Genomic DNA, 17,059 nt, shown 5'->3' with positions numbered 1-17,059 from the left:
TTGAATTTTAAGGTTTCTTTCAGGATTTTTCAGTGAAAAAGTAGGGGCCTCACTTGGGAACTTGCATTGGGGCTGGAACTAAGCTTGCCTGATAAAAGTTCTTGTAAAAAAATTGAATGGGGTAGGAAGATGTAGCTTATCCTGGCCCAGCTGAGAGGCTCAAGGGACAGCCGTGTCCAGTGACGTGGACAGCTGCAGCTTAGGGCTTTTTTGCTTGGGAGCCCCAGATGACAAGGTGTGACTTGCTGGAAGCTGGGCAGCTGGGCTTTAGGGTATCACGCAGGCGGGCAAGCACGTGGCACAAAGCCAGGCTTGGCCCGGGTCACCAGGAACAGTGCAGCCTGGGACCTTGGAGCCAGGCCAGCTTGGAGCACCGAAGGCACGTGGTGACATGGGAAGAGGGGTAGAGTCAAACTGGCCTCCAGTAGCGGTTACCAAGGCCTCCCAGCAAACTGAGGCTTGTAGAGGTTAAGCTGCTTGTCCACGGTCAAGAGGTGGAAGGAGATACAAGGCCAGGCTCTACCACCATCTTCCTGTGGTGAGGGCACTAGGTTAGGGAAGGTTCCCAAGATGTACATGTGAACCATGAATGTCTCCGGACTCAAGCAGAGGCTGCCCCGCCTGCGACCTCGGGAAAAACTCTTGATCTATCCCAGTCTCCACCTCGTGCTCTATCCAAACCGCCCTGCCTGTTCGAGGGGGAAGGTGAGATTTTGGTTTTGTCCTTACTCACTCAACCAGTGGTTAAGGGCATAAGTGGGAGTGGTAATGGCTTCTAGAACCAGGAGGTCAGATTGCTTAAAAAAAACCCCACACAAACTGAAAACCATACCTTCAATGAGCTTTGAGGTTAGAACCATGATTTTTGACATTTAAGTATAATTTTCCTCTTTGAAACTTATTTTTCTTGGGTTACCTGGATGGCTCAGTTGGTTGGGGGTCTGCCTTTGGCGCAGGTCATGATCTCAGGATCCTGAGATCGAGCCCTGCATCTGGCTCTCTGCTCAGTGGGGAGCCTACTTCTCCCCCTCCCCCTCCCCATTGGCCGTGCACACCCATGTGCACACACTCTCTCTGTCAAATAAATAAATAAAATATTAAAAAAAGAAGGAAACTCATTTTTATGCAAGTTGGGGATGGGGCTGGGGACGGACCCCCACCCCACCTCTTTCCTATAGTTCCCATTTTATTTATTTTAGATTTTATTTATTTATTATTTATTCATTCATTCATTCATTCATTCATTCATGATAGACATAGGGAAAGAGAGAGAGGCAGAGACACAGGCAGAAGGAGAAGCAGGCTCCATGCAGGGAGCCCAATGCGGGACTCGATCTGGGACTCCAGGATCGTGCCCTGGGCCAAAGGCCGGCGCTGAACTGCTGAGCCACCCAAGGATCCCCCTAGTTCCCATTTTCTACAAGAAAACTCTCCTCTGAGTAAATTTTTTAATCCAGGGGATCAAAAAATCTCATCCGGGTGGCTTTTTACTCCTGCCTTCCAAAATGTGTGAAACTGATAACAAATGGTACATTTATTGAGCACTTGTGGTGTGCCAGGCCCTGGGGAAGTGTCACACTTTCCTATGAGAAAACTCTTCAAGGAAAGGACCATGGAGGTCACTACCCCAACTGATTCATTCTGCAGATGAGAAGATGGAAGCAGTGGGCAACAGACTAACTTGTCAAGGGGTGCCCAAGATCTCCGGAACTCTCTGTTCTTTAAGAGCCCCCAGGATTTTTTCCCCCATGCCCCACCCCGAGGTGGCCCTCAGCATCTCACCAGAAGCTGCTTCACTGGGAAGTCCTTCAGGTTTCCATCTCGGGGTGAGTCCAGTACCACAGGGAAGCCTTTGTGGGGGGCCTCTATGTAGCCAAACTCAACTTCATCCTGTGGGGACACCAAGGAGAGCCGTCGACGAGTCAGCCTCTATAGTTTTCCTCACTACCAAGCAATGGCAATGGTTCCTTACGTATCCTTCTTCAAATAGTCTCTGCACACTCTAAGCATATTTGCATTCATATCAACCCCATTTCTTAAAACATAATCAATAACATCCTTATGTTCATTTTCCTGCAAGTAGCACCTTAATTTGAAGTGCATTCTGTATTTATAGGTTGGCTTCTTTTTAGCTGTTGTATAGTACTCCACTGTACCCAGTCCCTTGTGGATAGACATTTAGGTTGTTTTACAGTGTTTTACTACTTCAAGAAGCAACGCTGCAGTGAATCACCTTATACAGTTATGTGTCTGTGCACATGTGTGCGTATGAGCCAACAGCAGAATTCCCATACATGGAGCTGCTGGCCAACTCTTCTTGCCTGAGCCGTGGGCCACATCTCTCCCAGCCCATGGTGCCTCACCTGGATCCAGCGGTCACCTCGGTTTACGTACTGGAAGCAGACCTTCAGTTCACAGTTGGTTTTCTCAACCAGGTTCTTCACCTCTTTCAGGAACAAGTAATTGTCCTTCATGCTGAGAGGTTCAGGGAAGAGAGGGAGGCCAGGAGGAAGGGTGAGGAGGGACAGGGCCAGTCTAACTGAGGTGGCAACAAGCAGCTGGCACCTCTGGGCTGTGCTGGGAAGACGAGGCCATCTCATCTGTTCACACAGTCACCTTTGCAAAGGCTGCTGTGTGGTGTCTGCCAAGGTCACGAACACATAAAACAAGAAGGGGGGCTCTTGCCCGCCCCCCCGTCCAGATTTCTGAAGAAGAGCTGTGTCTACCCCAGGGCCTCAGGATCCCACTTGTCATGGCCAGCATCCACCTGCCGGGACTCCTCTCTCTCACTTCTCATCTTGCTGCAGCTGTCTAGCACATTATAGGTGCTCAAAAAAGAGTGTTGCATAAGATGAGCTGAACATCTACTGCATAGGAGGCTCCCAACCAGATGGTGTGGGCCAAGAATGAGAAAAGGAATGATAGCTATTATTTTTGAAGCACAAGCTGTGCCAGGACCTTGGATTAATACTTTGCCTGCTTCGTTTAATGCCCACAGTGACTCTGTGACGTCAGCATTTCAGAGAAACAGAGGCACAGAGAGGTCAAGTGAGTTGCTCAAGGTCACAGAGATGATAAGTGACAGAGCCAGGATCTGAACTCAGGTCGGTCTGCCCCTGAAGCCCCAGCTATAGTGACTCTGCTGCGCTGCCTCCCGGCGCCGTGGCCCATTGCTTACCAGCACACAAACACCGACACAGGAGGCAGGATGTTGGGGGTCATGATCCATGGAGCAATCCGGAATATCACGGTGTCCGTGAAGATGGGAGTCAGAGGAATCTCCTGGGCATGGGAGAAGGGAGGGGATCACAGAGTCTTGTCCGGGTACCTCTCGTACCTGCCTTCTAGGGTGGGTGAAACTGATAACAACGCTACGTTTGCTGAGCACGGGCGGTGTGCCAGGCCCTGGGGGAGTGCCACACGGGCTGTTTTGCTTCTGCCTTACAGTAACCACAGGGCAGAGCTGTTATTATAACCCTTGTTTCACAGGTGGGGAAACTGAGTCACAGACCTCTAGTCACAGACCTGTTTCGCAGCTGTCCGAGGTCACGTGGTTAGCAAGGGGAGAGCCTGGATTTAAACCCAGGGGGTCAGGCTGCTGCAGCCATACTGGGAACCACTACCGGATCTTGCCCCATCAAAGGCCCCTTCCTGAAACTGGGCCAGCCCTGCCCCTGCTTCTGTTTCTGCTCTGGGCACCTTGTCCTTTTCTACAGGTGAGCATTTTAATGTTGTTTGGAGGAATTTTGCTATGTCCAGATTGTTCTTTAAGGAAAGGTTCAGGAAGCTTGCCTGGAGCCTGGGGGAACATGAGTGGATTCCAGGGTTCCTTTGTATGGTTGGCTTCGAAGAGCTACAGGAAATGGGCACCTGCCCTTGGCGGAGGCCATGGGGGCAGGTGGGACTATGGGCCTCGCTGGCCCTTCCTGCCTGGGTCCGCCTCGTGAGTCTCTGCTGGTGCCCGCCGGAGGGATCAGTCTGAGGCCCTGATGGCCAAGCTGCTCCAAGCTCAGGTGGGAGCAAAAGCCCTCCCCCGTCCAGTCCTGTTAGGGCTGCCTTTTTTCCCTTTCCTCATCTGAGGGACTTGAGGGTGCTTTGTGAATGAGTTCTTACAAGCTTGGATGCTCACAACCACCCCAGGAAGCAGAAACATCTGCTGTTTGTCTTACAGATGGGAAGCGAAGGCACAGGGAGTAGATTCACCTGCCCAACGTCTCCTGGGCTGGAAACTAGGCAGTCTGACTCCAGAATCTGTTGTCATAAATCTAAGCTATGGGACGCCTGGGTGGCTCATGTTACACCCAGGTGGCTCAGCGGTTGAGTGTCTGCCATCGGCTCAGGATGTGATCCTGGGGTCCTGGGATCGAGTCCCACGTCGGGCTCCCTGTGTGGAGCCTGCTTCTCCCTCTGCCTGTGTCTGTGCCTCTCTCTCTGTGTCTCTCGTGAATAAATAAATAAAATCTTAAAATAAATATCTAAGCTAGATGCAGCCTCACCTTCTACAGAGCCCACTGTGTCCTGCCCCAAAGTAGTCTGGAAGTGACAGTGAGGAGGGGACCTTGAGTCTGGGAGGGCAGCCAGGGGTTGGAGCCTGGGGCTGCGTCTTTGGGATGAGAGGTCCTCATCAGTAGGACACACTGTAAGTGAGGGGAGCCTCTCCTCGAGAGGGGCAGGTGCTCTCCTTCTCGTCCAGTTTCCCAAAACCAAGAACAACGGTGAGTGAGGTGTGTGGCCATAGGGTGGGGGCATGACCTGCAGCTGGGATTTGGGGTTCAGCCCGTGGTCAGAGGTGGTATGACCCACAGGGAGGGTGAAGGTTCCGTCTGGGGAGGGAAAAGCAGGGCATATAAGTAGTCGATAAGCCTCATGTGTGTGGCCCGGTTTGCTCCCTGGAGTAACCCCTGGGGATCTGTGCCTCAGAACTAGGTCCACGCTACTGTAGGGAGGGGGAGGACCAGGGGACAGGTGTGGGGGATGTCAGAAAACATCACCCACAGGGAACCCTGGGAAGTAGGTGAAGCAAGCACGAGGATCCCTGGGGTGTAGCTCAGAGGACCCCAGCTGACATGTGTGGGTGGTCGTTGGGGAGCATTGAGGTCTCTAAGCTTGGCCCCACCCGGTGCTTTGGGGGGAGTGGGGCATAGTGAGGACCGCTGACAGTGGCCCTCTGGAAGGACCCCACCAGGTCCTCAGGGGCAGCCCTTCACGGTGGACGCTTGGAGCCCTCACCTCGGCCATGTACTCCAGCAGGCTGACGTGGATGGAGACCAGGCCTGGGAAGCCCTCGTCGGGAAAACGCAGGCCTTCCACGAAGAACAGCAGCTCCGCGGAGCCGCCCGTGTACTTGACCACGTGGTAGAGCTTCCGCCGGCCCAGGATGTGGATGTAACGCTGGCCAAAAAACGGGTCTGGAGGGAGGAGGGCCAAGGTCAGGCTCCTATCCCTGCCAGGGAGGTGTCACTGGGGCAGGGGGTGGGGGGGCAAGACGGCAGAGTAACTGGTCCTCTGGACACAGGGAGAAACGCACAAGCAGGAAGTGCCACCAGAAGGGCCACGGCCCGGTCATCGCCCCAGCATGGCCGCGCTCCCCACGTGGCCCCAAACCAGGCCCCCTCTCTAGCTCCTGGCTTCCTCATCTATAAAACGAGCCGAATCCCAGGAGTGGCCCACGTGAAACGACAGCAGGTGATGACAGAGCAGCTAGTGGTGTGGAGGAAGGATATTACGCCCCTGCTTTACGGATGAGGAAACCGAGTCTCAGAAAGGAGAAATGGCTTGCTGAGGTCACACGGCCAGCACGCGGCCGAGCTGGGACTCCGATTCAGGTGCAATTCTGAACCCCAAGCTCCCGCTCCCCTTTGACAAACAAAACACCAATGTGCCCATCTGTACCCCAAAATCCAGAAGCCGCGTTGGCGTGGAGGCCCACATGTGGTCTCTGGCTGTGGCGTCTCTTGCCTGGGAAGAGAGGCAGGTGCCCCCAGGGCTTCTGCCCCACTGGAACCCCCAGCTCTTTACAGTACTCTTCCCTCTGCTGGGCCTTGATTTGTGTCCCTTCTGGGAAGTACACCCAGATTCCCCGGAGACCAAGCCAGGGACCTGTGTGGGCCTTCTGCAGCCCTCGTCCTTGCCCATCACAGCCCTTCTGAGTGGGTGTGATCTCACTGTTTACCTGTCGACCCCGAGAGACTGTCACCTGGGGGGCAGAGACAGGCCCGGCTGGGCCCAGGGCCAATGCGGCATGTGGTCGTGTTTCATAAACGTCTACTGGATGCACCCGTGGCTCCCACGCCACACCCTACAGGAGAATTTTTGGGCTAGAGCAGAATTACTCTGTTCCCAGCAAGGCTGAGGACCTCTGGGGGGAGGCGGGCAGTGGAGAGAAATGTGAAGAAGCCGTTTCTCTGTCTGCCCAGAGCAGTGCTCGGCCGGTGGTAAGATAAGGCGGATGTGGGAAGTGTCCTAACAGAGCTGGAGAGAGCAACCGGCAGGTTACTGGGGTGGGGAGGGTGGGGGCGGGAGGCAGGGTGGGGCGCATGTGAGCAGAGGGAGGCCGACTTTGAGATGCCCTTTGGGGTAGCAGAGGTGGGGTGCGGTGAGGAGGGGAGATACTTGCAGTGCCAGAGGCATGGAGGGAGGACCCTATGCAGTTCCAGAAGGAGTTACTTTATGCCCTGTGGAGCTGGAAGGGCAGAGTCAGGCTCAGCTTGGTACTTATTGTCAACAATGACCGCGACAGTTCATGACCTGTCACCCACGGGTTAGGACACATAACCAGGACAGTCCTCGTACAAATAGGGTGTGTGATCAAAACTAGCAAATTAAATGGAGGAACCTCCGAAGCCCGAGCTCATAGGACGTAAGACAATGTGCCCAACTGGACCCTGGGCAGATGTCTTGCTGAGGGCAGGTTACCTTAGCGGCTATGACTTCCAGAGTCAGAGAGACCTGGGCTCAAATATCGTTCTGACTTTACAAGCAGCAAAAACTCAGGGAATTCACTTAACCTCCCTGAGCCTCAGTTTACCATTTGTTAAATAAGGATAATATCACACCTAGGCCACAGGTCATTGCAAGACAAAATGACACAGCATCTGGAGCTTAGTGAAAGCCGGTAACCATGGGTACCCATCGGTGCCGCAGCTGGGCCCCGAGGGTGTCAGTAGGAGGAGAGCCTGTGAATGAGCTAGCGGGACCCTTTCTGCCAAACTCACGGCCTTTGCGTTTGGATGCCTAGGAGCGAAGGCAAAGAAATAACACCTCCCCTCCCCTTCCCTTGGGTGGGCCCCAGAAATGAGAAAGACTCGGACCCTGGATGTGCCAAGTTGCTCAGCACGGCCTGACACCGAAGCTGAACTTCTCACTCAGAGACAGTAGCGCCCTGGGTAGATCCTAATCGCCGACTAGATCCAGATGGATCCGCATAATCAAAGCATTCTCTTCCAGGCATTCAGGCTGCACTCCGAGCTGAGGCTCCGGGGAGAGAGCTCAGGCCTAGAAGCTGACTTGTCTTTGCAGGAAGCTCCAAAGTGTCCCCAGGACTCGGGGCAGCTGGGAGGTCCGCCTGGGCCTGGGGAGGGAAGGGGTCTGGCCTGGAAGCTGTGTCAGGGGGAGGGACACGATCTTGCTCATCTGCATGTAGGTTTTCTACAGTCTCGTGGCCTGCGATTTACATGTCTCTTTCTGGTCTTGGGCCGGCACCAGGTGCATCGGTTCCGTGGTGGGAACAATCCCGCCACTGTCCCAGGGAGCCTCCTTCCCCCGCCCCCAGCTTGGTGCAGGCCGCCTCTCCCTGCGGGAACCAACAGTGCCCTTCTGTTGAGTGGCCCACATGCCTGGGCCTGGGCCTGCCAGCCACCCTGACCTCTCCTTGGCCCCAGGCATTGGCCCCACCAGCCGGCGCGTGGTGTGGTTTGGCATAACCCTTCTGGTCACCTTGGAGCCGTTCCACCTCCCAAGGAGACTCCTTGATGGTGCGACCAACCGTCCTGGTTTGCCTGGGACTCAGGGATTTCCCAGGACGGGCGATTTTCAGTGTTAAAACTAGGAAAGTTCCTGGGCAAACTGGGACAAGTTGGTCACTGTATTGTTATAGGAAGGGGTCAGGCCCCAACTTTGGGACCAAAGGAAAGAATCTGAGGCTGGAACCCAGTGCCTTCCTAACAGCACTGGGGACTTCTGTCTGTTGCAAGGATTATAATTAATAATCATGATAATAATCCCAGCAAAAGCAACAAGCGCCATCTACAGAGGGCATTCTGTGGTCCGGCTGCCGTGGGGAGTGCCTGACACATGCTCCTCGTTTGGTCTCCAACCTGAGCAGGGGTAGTCATGCCTCTCATCATCCCCAGGTCATGTCACAGCTGAGCCCCAGGCGTGGGCTGGTAAGTGGACTTGCCCCGATGCAGGGCTTGAGCCTCCCAGGCTCCAGAGCTCCCTCTCGGGGTCCCTCGGCCTCCAGCTCCCTGCCCTTGGGGGACACAGGTGACATAAACCATTTGTGTAACATGACACATGCTCACCCATAGGTGTGCTCAGGCTTTGACAAAACCTGGAAATGTTTGCACGGAAGAGGGGGCAACTGTGCCACAGCAGGATTACTCCCCCGCTGTTCTTTCCAGGATTCCACATATTGTGGGAAAACTGTCGTGGAGTCATGGCTGCACCAGTACTGTGCCCCCCTTGCCCCACAGGACAGCAGCCCAGATGAGACAGGCTGGGGAATGGGGTCTCGAGGCGCTTGTCTGCTCAGAGCCCCTCTTGATGGCAAGCGAGGGGCAGGGATGTCCTTACAGGGCCAGACTGCAATCCACTCCCATTAATGAACAGAACCCGCTAGATAACATCCAGGTGTCACTACCAGGAACACAATGCGTGTCACTGTTCCACGCCACGGCAGAGAGGAGCAGGCCTGCGCCGCAGCACCCCCATCCTCTGTGGCAACCTTGGACCGCACAGGGTAAACATCAACATCCCTGGCCCCCTGGGGCAGCAGAGCCGGCCTGACTCTGGGGACATTCCAACCTGCGTGAGGTCACTGCCAGGGCCCAGGGTGGATCAGGACGGCTGGCTTCGGGTGGCAGCTGTCCGCTGCTGTCCGGGCTAAATCACTCCCTGCGGTGAGGGTCCCGGGCCCTCATGCCCAGCTCCTCCGGCGTCTGCCCCGGCTCTAGTGGGCCTGCCCCGAGGGGGCCCCAGAGGTAGGCCAGAGATCCCGGGCCCCCCGGACAGCTGGGCGCACAGGGAAGCCCCACCCCGCATCAGGGCAAAATGCAAAGCTAACTATTTTGCTGAGAGAGCTTTTTAATACATAAATCAGATCTTGACAGTCCCTTGCTTAAAACCTTCTAATGGCTTTCCACCGCACTCCGAATAAAACCCAAGCCCTCCCCCATGCCCTGGCCTCTGCCCAGCTCGCTGACCTTGGCTCCAACACATCCCCCACCTCTAGTCTCTCCCTTTTGCTCCTCCAACGCTCCAAGCCGGTCCACCGCTCTCTGCTTCGTGTGTACCTCTGCTCCCTCTGCCTGGAACTCTCTTCCCTCAGCTCACGAACGGCTGGTTCCTTCTCACTGTTGATTTGGGTCCTTTCTGGCCCCACTGGGCCCAGCGATGCCTCACCTCTGCCCCCAATATCCCCTAGGACTTGGCAGGTGTCATTTGCTCTGGTTGTGCTCCTTATCACGCCTCCCTCACCAGACCACCCCCTCCCGCTGTAGGGGAGTGAGGTTGCAGAGTTCACTGCAGGGGACCCCATACTGAGAACAGCATCAGGTGCCGAGGACAGCACCTGGCTCAACACGTATTTATAGAAAGAATGAGACAGAGCGAGCGGCTATGAGGACTAGCTCTGTGCCCGAAGCATGTTCCCTACACAGCGGGGGCCCCGGATGCCCTGTCACCATCAGGAAGAGCCAGGGCTCCAGTCTGTGTGGGTGCCCACAGCCTCATCGGGGTCTCTTGAAACGTTGGAGGCAGTTCTTGGCTCCAGAAAGCCTGAGATGGGCAGAAAGCACCCGGGGGAGTGCTGCGTGGGTAACCCACCTTCGGTATCATGCGGGTGGCACGGCTCCAGAAAAGCTGGACCTCAAAAACCTGGTTCATGAGAAGAAGGGGCCCTCGGGTTGTACATAAACCTGCATCACTACCGACTCCTCTGAGGGAGGAGCGGCCTATCCCTGGGGCCTCTCAACTTCACGGGACAACAGTGTGCCCAGTGATGGTTACGAAGAGGCGGGTCCTGGCCCTCTTGGGTCCCCTGCACCTGCAGGAACCACCGCTACTGAGGGGTGGCTCTGGGGAGCATGGAGGGCAGAGCTGGGCCCCGGGGAGGTCCGCTCAGTGGGCACCGGATGGATGGAACCTTCCGGGGGGGCTGTGCTGGGGTCACTCACTTTCCACATAGAACACGCCCACTTTGTCCGAGTCGGCCATGGAAATGTAGAGAATGATCTCGTATCCGGCGGGGAGGCGGTCCGGGCCTTTGGTCCGCAGGATCATCTGGGACATGTCCTTGAGGTCTGGGGTGGGAAGATGCAGAGGAGGTTAGAATTAAGACACACGCGGCTGGAATGTGGGCTCGTAAATAACTGTCACTTTTCCAACTGGGACAGAAAGCCCCACACACGTGTATTGTGGGAACTGTAGGGCAGCATAGAGACTGGTTGTCTCCTCCGACACTATGACCTCCTGTAACTTTTTGGGAATTTCCTTCCAGGCCTTTCCCTATGTGTATCTGTATGTGTAACTGCTAAAAAGCATGGCTCCAACTGAACCACATTAATAGTTTTGTCTTCTGTTTTTTAGCAAGAGTGGATTTTTTTTTTTTTTTTTTGAGAAAGACAGAGAGAGCGAGTGAGCGAGCAGAGCAGGGAGGTACAGAGGGAGAGAAAGAGAATCTTCAGCATCTTCCATGCCCAGTGAGGAGCCGGACACGGGGCTCAATCTCACGACCCTGAGATCATGATCTGACCCGAAATCAAGAGTTGGATGCTTAACCGACTGAGCCCCTGAGGCGCCCCAAGAGTGGGTAGCTGAGTCCACCATCCCCAGGAGACCGAAGGTCACCCCTGCCTCAGCCTTGGGCCAGCCCAGGACTGAGCGTGTTTCCACTGCTCTTCCCTGCCCCCAACCCCGAGTATGGGTCCCGCTGGCACCTTCCTTGCTGTAGACCTTCTCATCGTTCAGGTCCTCCTTGGGCAGCCAGGGTGTGTCTCGGTCACAGTTCACCAGCAGGATGGCCCCTTGGCCCTCGGGGCCCCAGGTCCAGGATGCCTGCGTCGCCAGGGAGAGGGGTCAGCGCCTTCTTGTCTACCTGCTGGCTGATTCCCAGCCCCACTGCAGATCCCCGCCCCAGGACACCAAAGAGACAGCCCCAGGATGAGAATGAAGAGCAGCCACCACGCATCGGGGCAGGGATGACTCGGCAGACGAGAATCCCACATCTGGTGGTGGGCGGGGGGGGTGGCGGTGGCAGAGGGAGACACAGGGCTCCGAAAACGGACCCTGCATTCGTGAACGTCCAGCCTGGTGACGCTGTGCCTGGAGGGGGAGGAGGCAGGGAGACGGAGGGCGGCCAGGGAAATGGACAGGCCGACATTCTACGACAGGCTCTGAAGTCCCCGGGGGGATCAGGGGGAGAGGTCTGGACGGACGGACGCCCAGCTGTTTCCAGACATGCTGAGCGCTCCAAATGGGACCTGCAAGGCGATCCATTCTCTACGCTGCAGCCAGGGCCGTAATAGAACAAGCTCCAACCAGATCATGTTATCACGTCCCTTTCCTGCGTTAAGCTCTGTCGGGGGCTCCCTGTTGACTTAGGATAAAACCCCAATCCCTGACTGCGGGCTGCAAGGTTGGTAAGACGGGTGGCTCTCCGTCCATCCTCCCACCTGCCCCGGCTCGCTGGCCCCCGGCTCTCAGGCCTGTGCCCTCCCTCACAGGTCCCTGCGCTCGTGGAGCTGGTCTGTCTCCCTTCACCCGGCCAACCCCAGTCTTCCTGTGGTCGTGGCCTCACCATCCCTTCTTCCCACCATCCCTTTCTGATTCTCCAGCCCTGAGCAGCTGCCCTGGGGGTACATTTAGGGCACCATACACGTGCTATTTGGGGGTGAACTTGGGACAATTGTGGAGAAAATATGAAACTTCACAGACCCAGATAGAGGGAGTCTGAGAAAGTTCAGGCCCACAGGGATTGCGTGACTTCACCAAGGCTGCAGAGCTCCTCAGGGGAGGCTGGGCTCCACAGAGGCTTCCATGGTCAAGTCCTTGTGGCTTGGCCACGGACACAGACCCGGGGTCTCCTTGCAGCCGGCTGCCTCCAAAAGCCAGAGTCCCATGGAGGAGCCGAGGAGAAGGGACTCCCCAGCAGGTGCGAAATCCCCCACCCCTGGTACAGACAGTCTAGGGCTGGCTGCTAGGACCAGGCTTCCCTCTGGGCTGTTTTCATTTAACTGTTTCAAGTATCCATCTACATGTAATTTAAAACAGGCTTTAGGTTGTTATTAGGAGAGTAGCATAGGCCCGTGGCAACAAGGTAAGGATACAGGCGGGCAGAAAATGGAAAACAGAAACAGGATGTACGCAGAGCAAAACCAATGGAGCTTAAAAACTGGCTCGAGGTTGAAAGAACCCAGGAGAATGGGATGCAGAACACAATGCTATCCACACAAGTTAATGGTGCGCCAGCCACACGGTGTGTTTTGCAAGAATCATGAGGACAGAAAGGAACACACGAAACCCATTAAAATGGTCCTTTGTGGGGGAGCAAGATGGGAGCGTGGAATGTAGGGTAAGAGAGAATAAATGAGTGAACACAGGAACAGATGAAGGAACGATGAATGAATGGATGGGTGGATCACACAAGAGAGGGGCTGCGTGTGCACCCTTAAAAATAACATCCCTGGAACTGAGAGCAACGCGTGCAACCTTCTGCTTCTCATTCAGTTTTACAGTTTTTAGAAAATGCAGAGTAATGAGAGCAAATGCTTTGACAGCACCTCCTCTGTGGCAGGACATTTATTATTTCCGACAGCTCTGTGAACTGCGTGTCCCATCCTGTGGATGGGGGAACAGAGTCCGGGAGGTGCTTTGCTGCCGTTGCTCTAAGGAGCTCAGCTCCTCTGTGGGCCCTGCCACCGGCATGCTGGGTGTGGGAGCCTGCACCGGGCCTCAGTCTCCCCATCTGTAAAAGGAGAGCTGTCTGTGCTTAGTGGGAGGAAAAACAGCTGCGTGCAGCCTCCCTCCTGAGCCTCTCTGCCCCCCCAGGACTCCCCAGTCCAGGGCCATGTGCCCTGGTAGTTTGGTACCTTTTTGGGGTTGTTCTTCTCCACCACACCATCCCGGTCTGCATCCACATCCAGGGAGATCTCTGGGGAAAGACACATGGGTGAGTTGTTGAGCCTGCCAGACAAGGTGGGGCAGGGCCAGGGCCAGGGCCAAGAGGAACACCTGTGGGACTGGGTGCAGCTCCCACATTCCCCCGGTCCCTGGAAGGAGAGGGCCTTGTTGAGGGTCATCTTATCCAAACCCCTGTCCCAATACCCCAGTGGCTGATGCAGAACATAGGCAGATACTGTGCAGATGTCACAGCTGATAGACTTGAGAGGGGCTACCGGGTAGGCGGGGGTCTCCCAACACTTCACCGTTCTGTGGGAAGTTCTGGGTGGTGGGTGGCATGAGCCTCACCAGACAGATCCAGGAGCCTTGGCTCAGAGAGGCCACGTCACGAGCCCTGTGGGAACGGGGAGCAGTAGTGGACCTGGGCCATGCTGGGCATTTGCCTGCCCTGAAACTCCTATTTTGAAAACTTTCAGAGGATTTCCTGACTCCTTTTTTCTGTCTGTCCAGGTGGTGTGCATGGGGGTGTGATCTCTTCCAGAACCCCCGCCTCCCAACAGTTCTGCTTTGGGTGGGAAGCTGGGTCTCCAACCCCTCTCCATCTAAGGGTGCCTGAGCAAGCCAGGCTGTCAGATGGAGGATCCAGGCTGAGGTCCCTGTTTATTCCTTCTCTTGGAGAAGAAGGGGTGTTTGGTATTCCCAGGCTTGCCCGGGGGTGGGGGGGGACAGGTTTTGTGGAAACTGCAGGGCAGTGAAAGGAGCCCAAGATTTACTGTTACTGCTGGTTTTCTGCTTACAAGCTGTGGGACTTTGGGCAGGTTAGACAGCCTCTCTGAGCCCCAGCTGTCCACCTGCGCAATGGGGCCCTTCCTAGCTAGAGGAGGTGTACTCATGGCAACGGGAGGTGCGATTGACGTTCCAAGCTGGACCCTTTGTTGCGGCGGCTCTCCTGTGGTGTTTAACAGCATCCCCGGCCTCTACCTGCCAGATGCCAGTAACATCCCCCAATTGTGACAACCAAAATGTCTCCAGATGTTGCCAAATGTCCCCTGGGAGGCCAAATGGCCCCCGGAGTTAGAGACTAACAGGGCTGGGCAGGAGAGCTGGCCCGAGGTGGCGGGAGTGTCCCACAATGGGGTGAGCTGAGCCCAGGTCCTGGGACTGCCCCGTGGGCTTGGCCTCACGCTGAGCATGACTTGGACGGAGGCGGGAGCTGGGTGGGAGTGAATGCATTCCTGGTCTGTCCCCTTGGCAGGCGTGCTCAGTCCCCGGATCGGGCGGGGAGGAGGGTCCTGGCACAGAAAGGGTACTGATGTCACCCGTCCTGAGGCGGCTCACCCTGGGGATAATGCTCAAGTCCTCCTTTTGCTCAACAGCCTGATTCCCTGAATGTGGCTTTTCTGGGTCTAGAAGGAGGCAGGACGGGGGAAGCTCTCAGGGTTCTCGGTCCTTGGGAGAAGCAGCGCCCCGGTGTCCCCGCCTCTGCAGCTCTGCTGTCAGTTGGATGCGGTAGGGGCTGATTTAGATAAGCGCCTCCCGTTGATCCCGTGTGCATCACACAGCAGATCACCCGTGAGCATCCACTGCGTTCCAGGCACCACAGGAGGCATGGGGACCCAGGGGGACCCAGGGGACCCAGGGGAGGGCATTCGGGGTACACTGCATGCCCTGGGGTCCCCAGTCTTATGAGATAAATATTATTGTTGCCACTGTACAGGTGAGCGAACCCAGACTCAGAGACATCACCTGTCAGCAAATTGGGCTGATAACCCGAGGCTGGTGCAGGGTAAGGATTCTCGGGACAAAGCGGGGAAGGGGGTACCACCAGCTGCTGTTAAGAGACTGAAGCCTCAGAAGGAGGAACAGTATTGATTTTGGCTTCTACACCTTCACGAACTTTGCAGCTTGGACACTCCCCAGTGAATGCTGCCTTTCAGGGAGGTTGGCTTCCCGAAGCTCCTCCCTGGGAACCAGCCCCAGATCCGGGTTCCCTAAGAAATCTCTTTCTTTGCTTTTCAAGATAACAATCTCTCCCCGTGTGTGCAGTTCCCTTTGCCGGAGGCAGAGCACTTCCCGTTCCTATTCTCCTCTCAATCATACCAGCCAGGGAGGAGTCACCACCCACCCAGCCACCCTCGCCATACAGATGAGGAGACAGAGGCACCCCGCAGGGAAGTGACCACGGGGTCCCCAGGGAGTGCGGAGCCAGGCATCCCACTTGGGCCTCTGACTCCAGACCCCCTGACCCCTGACCTCCACTGACCCAGGCTCATCCCCACCTTGGGCTGTTTCTAAAACCCAAGTCTGCCTTTAAAGACCCAAGACCTACTCCCCTTACGGCCGTTCCCAGAGGAGCTGACCACATCCCCACCTGGCAGCCCTGGGGCTTTTGTCTCCAGGTCAAAGTGGCACCACACCATGGCCGTGGTGGGTCTGTGAAAACAGCGCATCACAGGAGAGAAATTATAAGCACTTGATTGTGCTTCACTTCATGATAAATCCCTTCAATTTAAAAATTTTATCGCTGGAATATTTGCACGTAATGAAAAAAAAAAAAAAAAAAAGAAATCAAATAGCACCAAACAGCTTCTAAAGAAAAATAGCAGTTTCCTGTCCATCCCAGCCCCTCACCTGCCTGAGGCAACCTCCATAATATTAAGTAATACTCTTATGGCTCTTCCTTGATTTATTGACTTCAAACAAGTGTCACTGACTTCCTGTTATGACATTCAGGTGTTACGTAATTGGGCTCTCTCATCACCCACCGCCCAACCTCCAGGGCTTCTCCCCTTCAAAATTTCCTCCAATGTTCACAATTTAACTAGATTTCAGTGGGATGATCCTTGTAGGGACAGAGAACAGGGCCGTCATGACCCACCCAGACCTCCGTCCTCTTGAGATAGCTCTGTCTTCCCTGCGGGGCAGGAGACAGGACAGCTTTTTCAGGGCATCTGGGCCCCAGACGACATTTCCCAGAGGCTCTGATCCTACCTCGGCTCCCCAGAATAGCCCCAAGGTGTCGGGTGGCACCTGGGGTGTGGGGCAGATTTATGGGAAATGTCACTGGGATTGAGTTCAAGGTAGCCTGAGAATCTAGACACCAAGGCTTCAGGCTTGACACAGGGGCAGAAGCATTTTGGCAGGCCACCGGCCCCCATGGACAGTGGCAGGGTGCCTGGCCTTCTTACGTAACCGGGCAGCTTGGGGTGTGGTGGGGAGGAAGGACTTTCTCCCCCACGGCCAACTGGGGCAATGATCCTAGGCCCTGGGGAGGGGGCCCAAGGAATGAGGTCTCAGGGCTCATGTCCTGCCCCTGTTGCCAGGACCACAGCAAAGAGGGTGAGACCATTCTTCCCGCTTCCATTTGTCCTCTCCCGCAGTCCCCTTAATAGGGAGGGCTTTGCGAATCAGCCCTACCTGGAGTCCTGAAGGCCATGAGGGACCAACGGGCTCAAAGCCCTCATTCTACAGCTGGGCGAAAGTGAGGTGCCGAGGGCTGGGCTACTTGGTAAGTCACACAGCACGTCCTTGGCGGGACTGGGAGCCAAGCCCTGGGGCCTGGTCTGGCCAAGGGCACCATGAGTTTGTTCCCAAATTCCACAAGGAAGACTGAGGGACAATGGGGTTCTTCAACTTTGCCCAGGCAGAGGGACAATGTGGCTCCCCAAAAGCAGAAAGGAAAAAAGAGCAAGTATTGACAGAGCATCTACTCCATGCCATG

The 17,059-nt window shown here is 55.7% G+C and overlaps 1 protein-coding gene across 1 annotated transcript in view; it reads right to left on the bottom strand.

The window, feature by feature from the left end:
* Positions 1-17,059, bottom strand: part of PADI2 (peptidyl arginine deiminase 2) — a 44,398-nt gene that overhangs the window by 11,347 nt on the left and 15,992 nt on the right. Inside the window, exons 4-10 of the mRNA XM_049106757.1 lie at positions 13,308-13,369; positions 11,157-11,274; positions 10,395-10,520; positions 5,230-5,408; positions 3,179-3,282; positions 2,364-2,475; positions 1,783-1,890 (exon numbers count right to left, since the gene is read on the bottom strand). Of these exons, the coding sequence (XP_048962714.1) occupies positions 1,783-1,890; positions 2,364-2,475; positions 3,179-3,282; positions 5,230-5,408; positions 10,395-10,520; positions 11,157-11,274; positions 13,308-13,369 (809 nt within the window). The remainder of the gene's footprint in view (positions 1-1,782; positions 1,891-2,363; positions 2,476-3,178; positions 3,283-5,229; positions 5,409-10,394; positions 10,521-11,156; positions 11,275-13,307; positions 13,370-17,059) is intronic.

The sequence above is a fragment of the Canis lupus genome, chromosome 2 (assembly GCF_003254725.2).
Source record: "Canis lupus dingo isolate Sandy chromosome 2, ASM325472v2, whole genome shotgun sequence".
Taxonomy (NCBI): Eukaryota; Metazoa; Chordata; class Mammalia; order Carnivora; family Canidae; genus Canis; species Canis lupus.
This window is presented reverse-complemented; position numbering and strand designations above follow the sequence as displayed.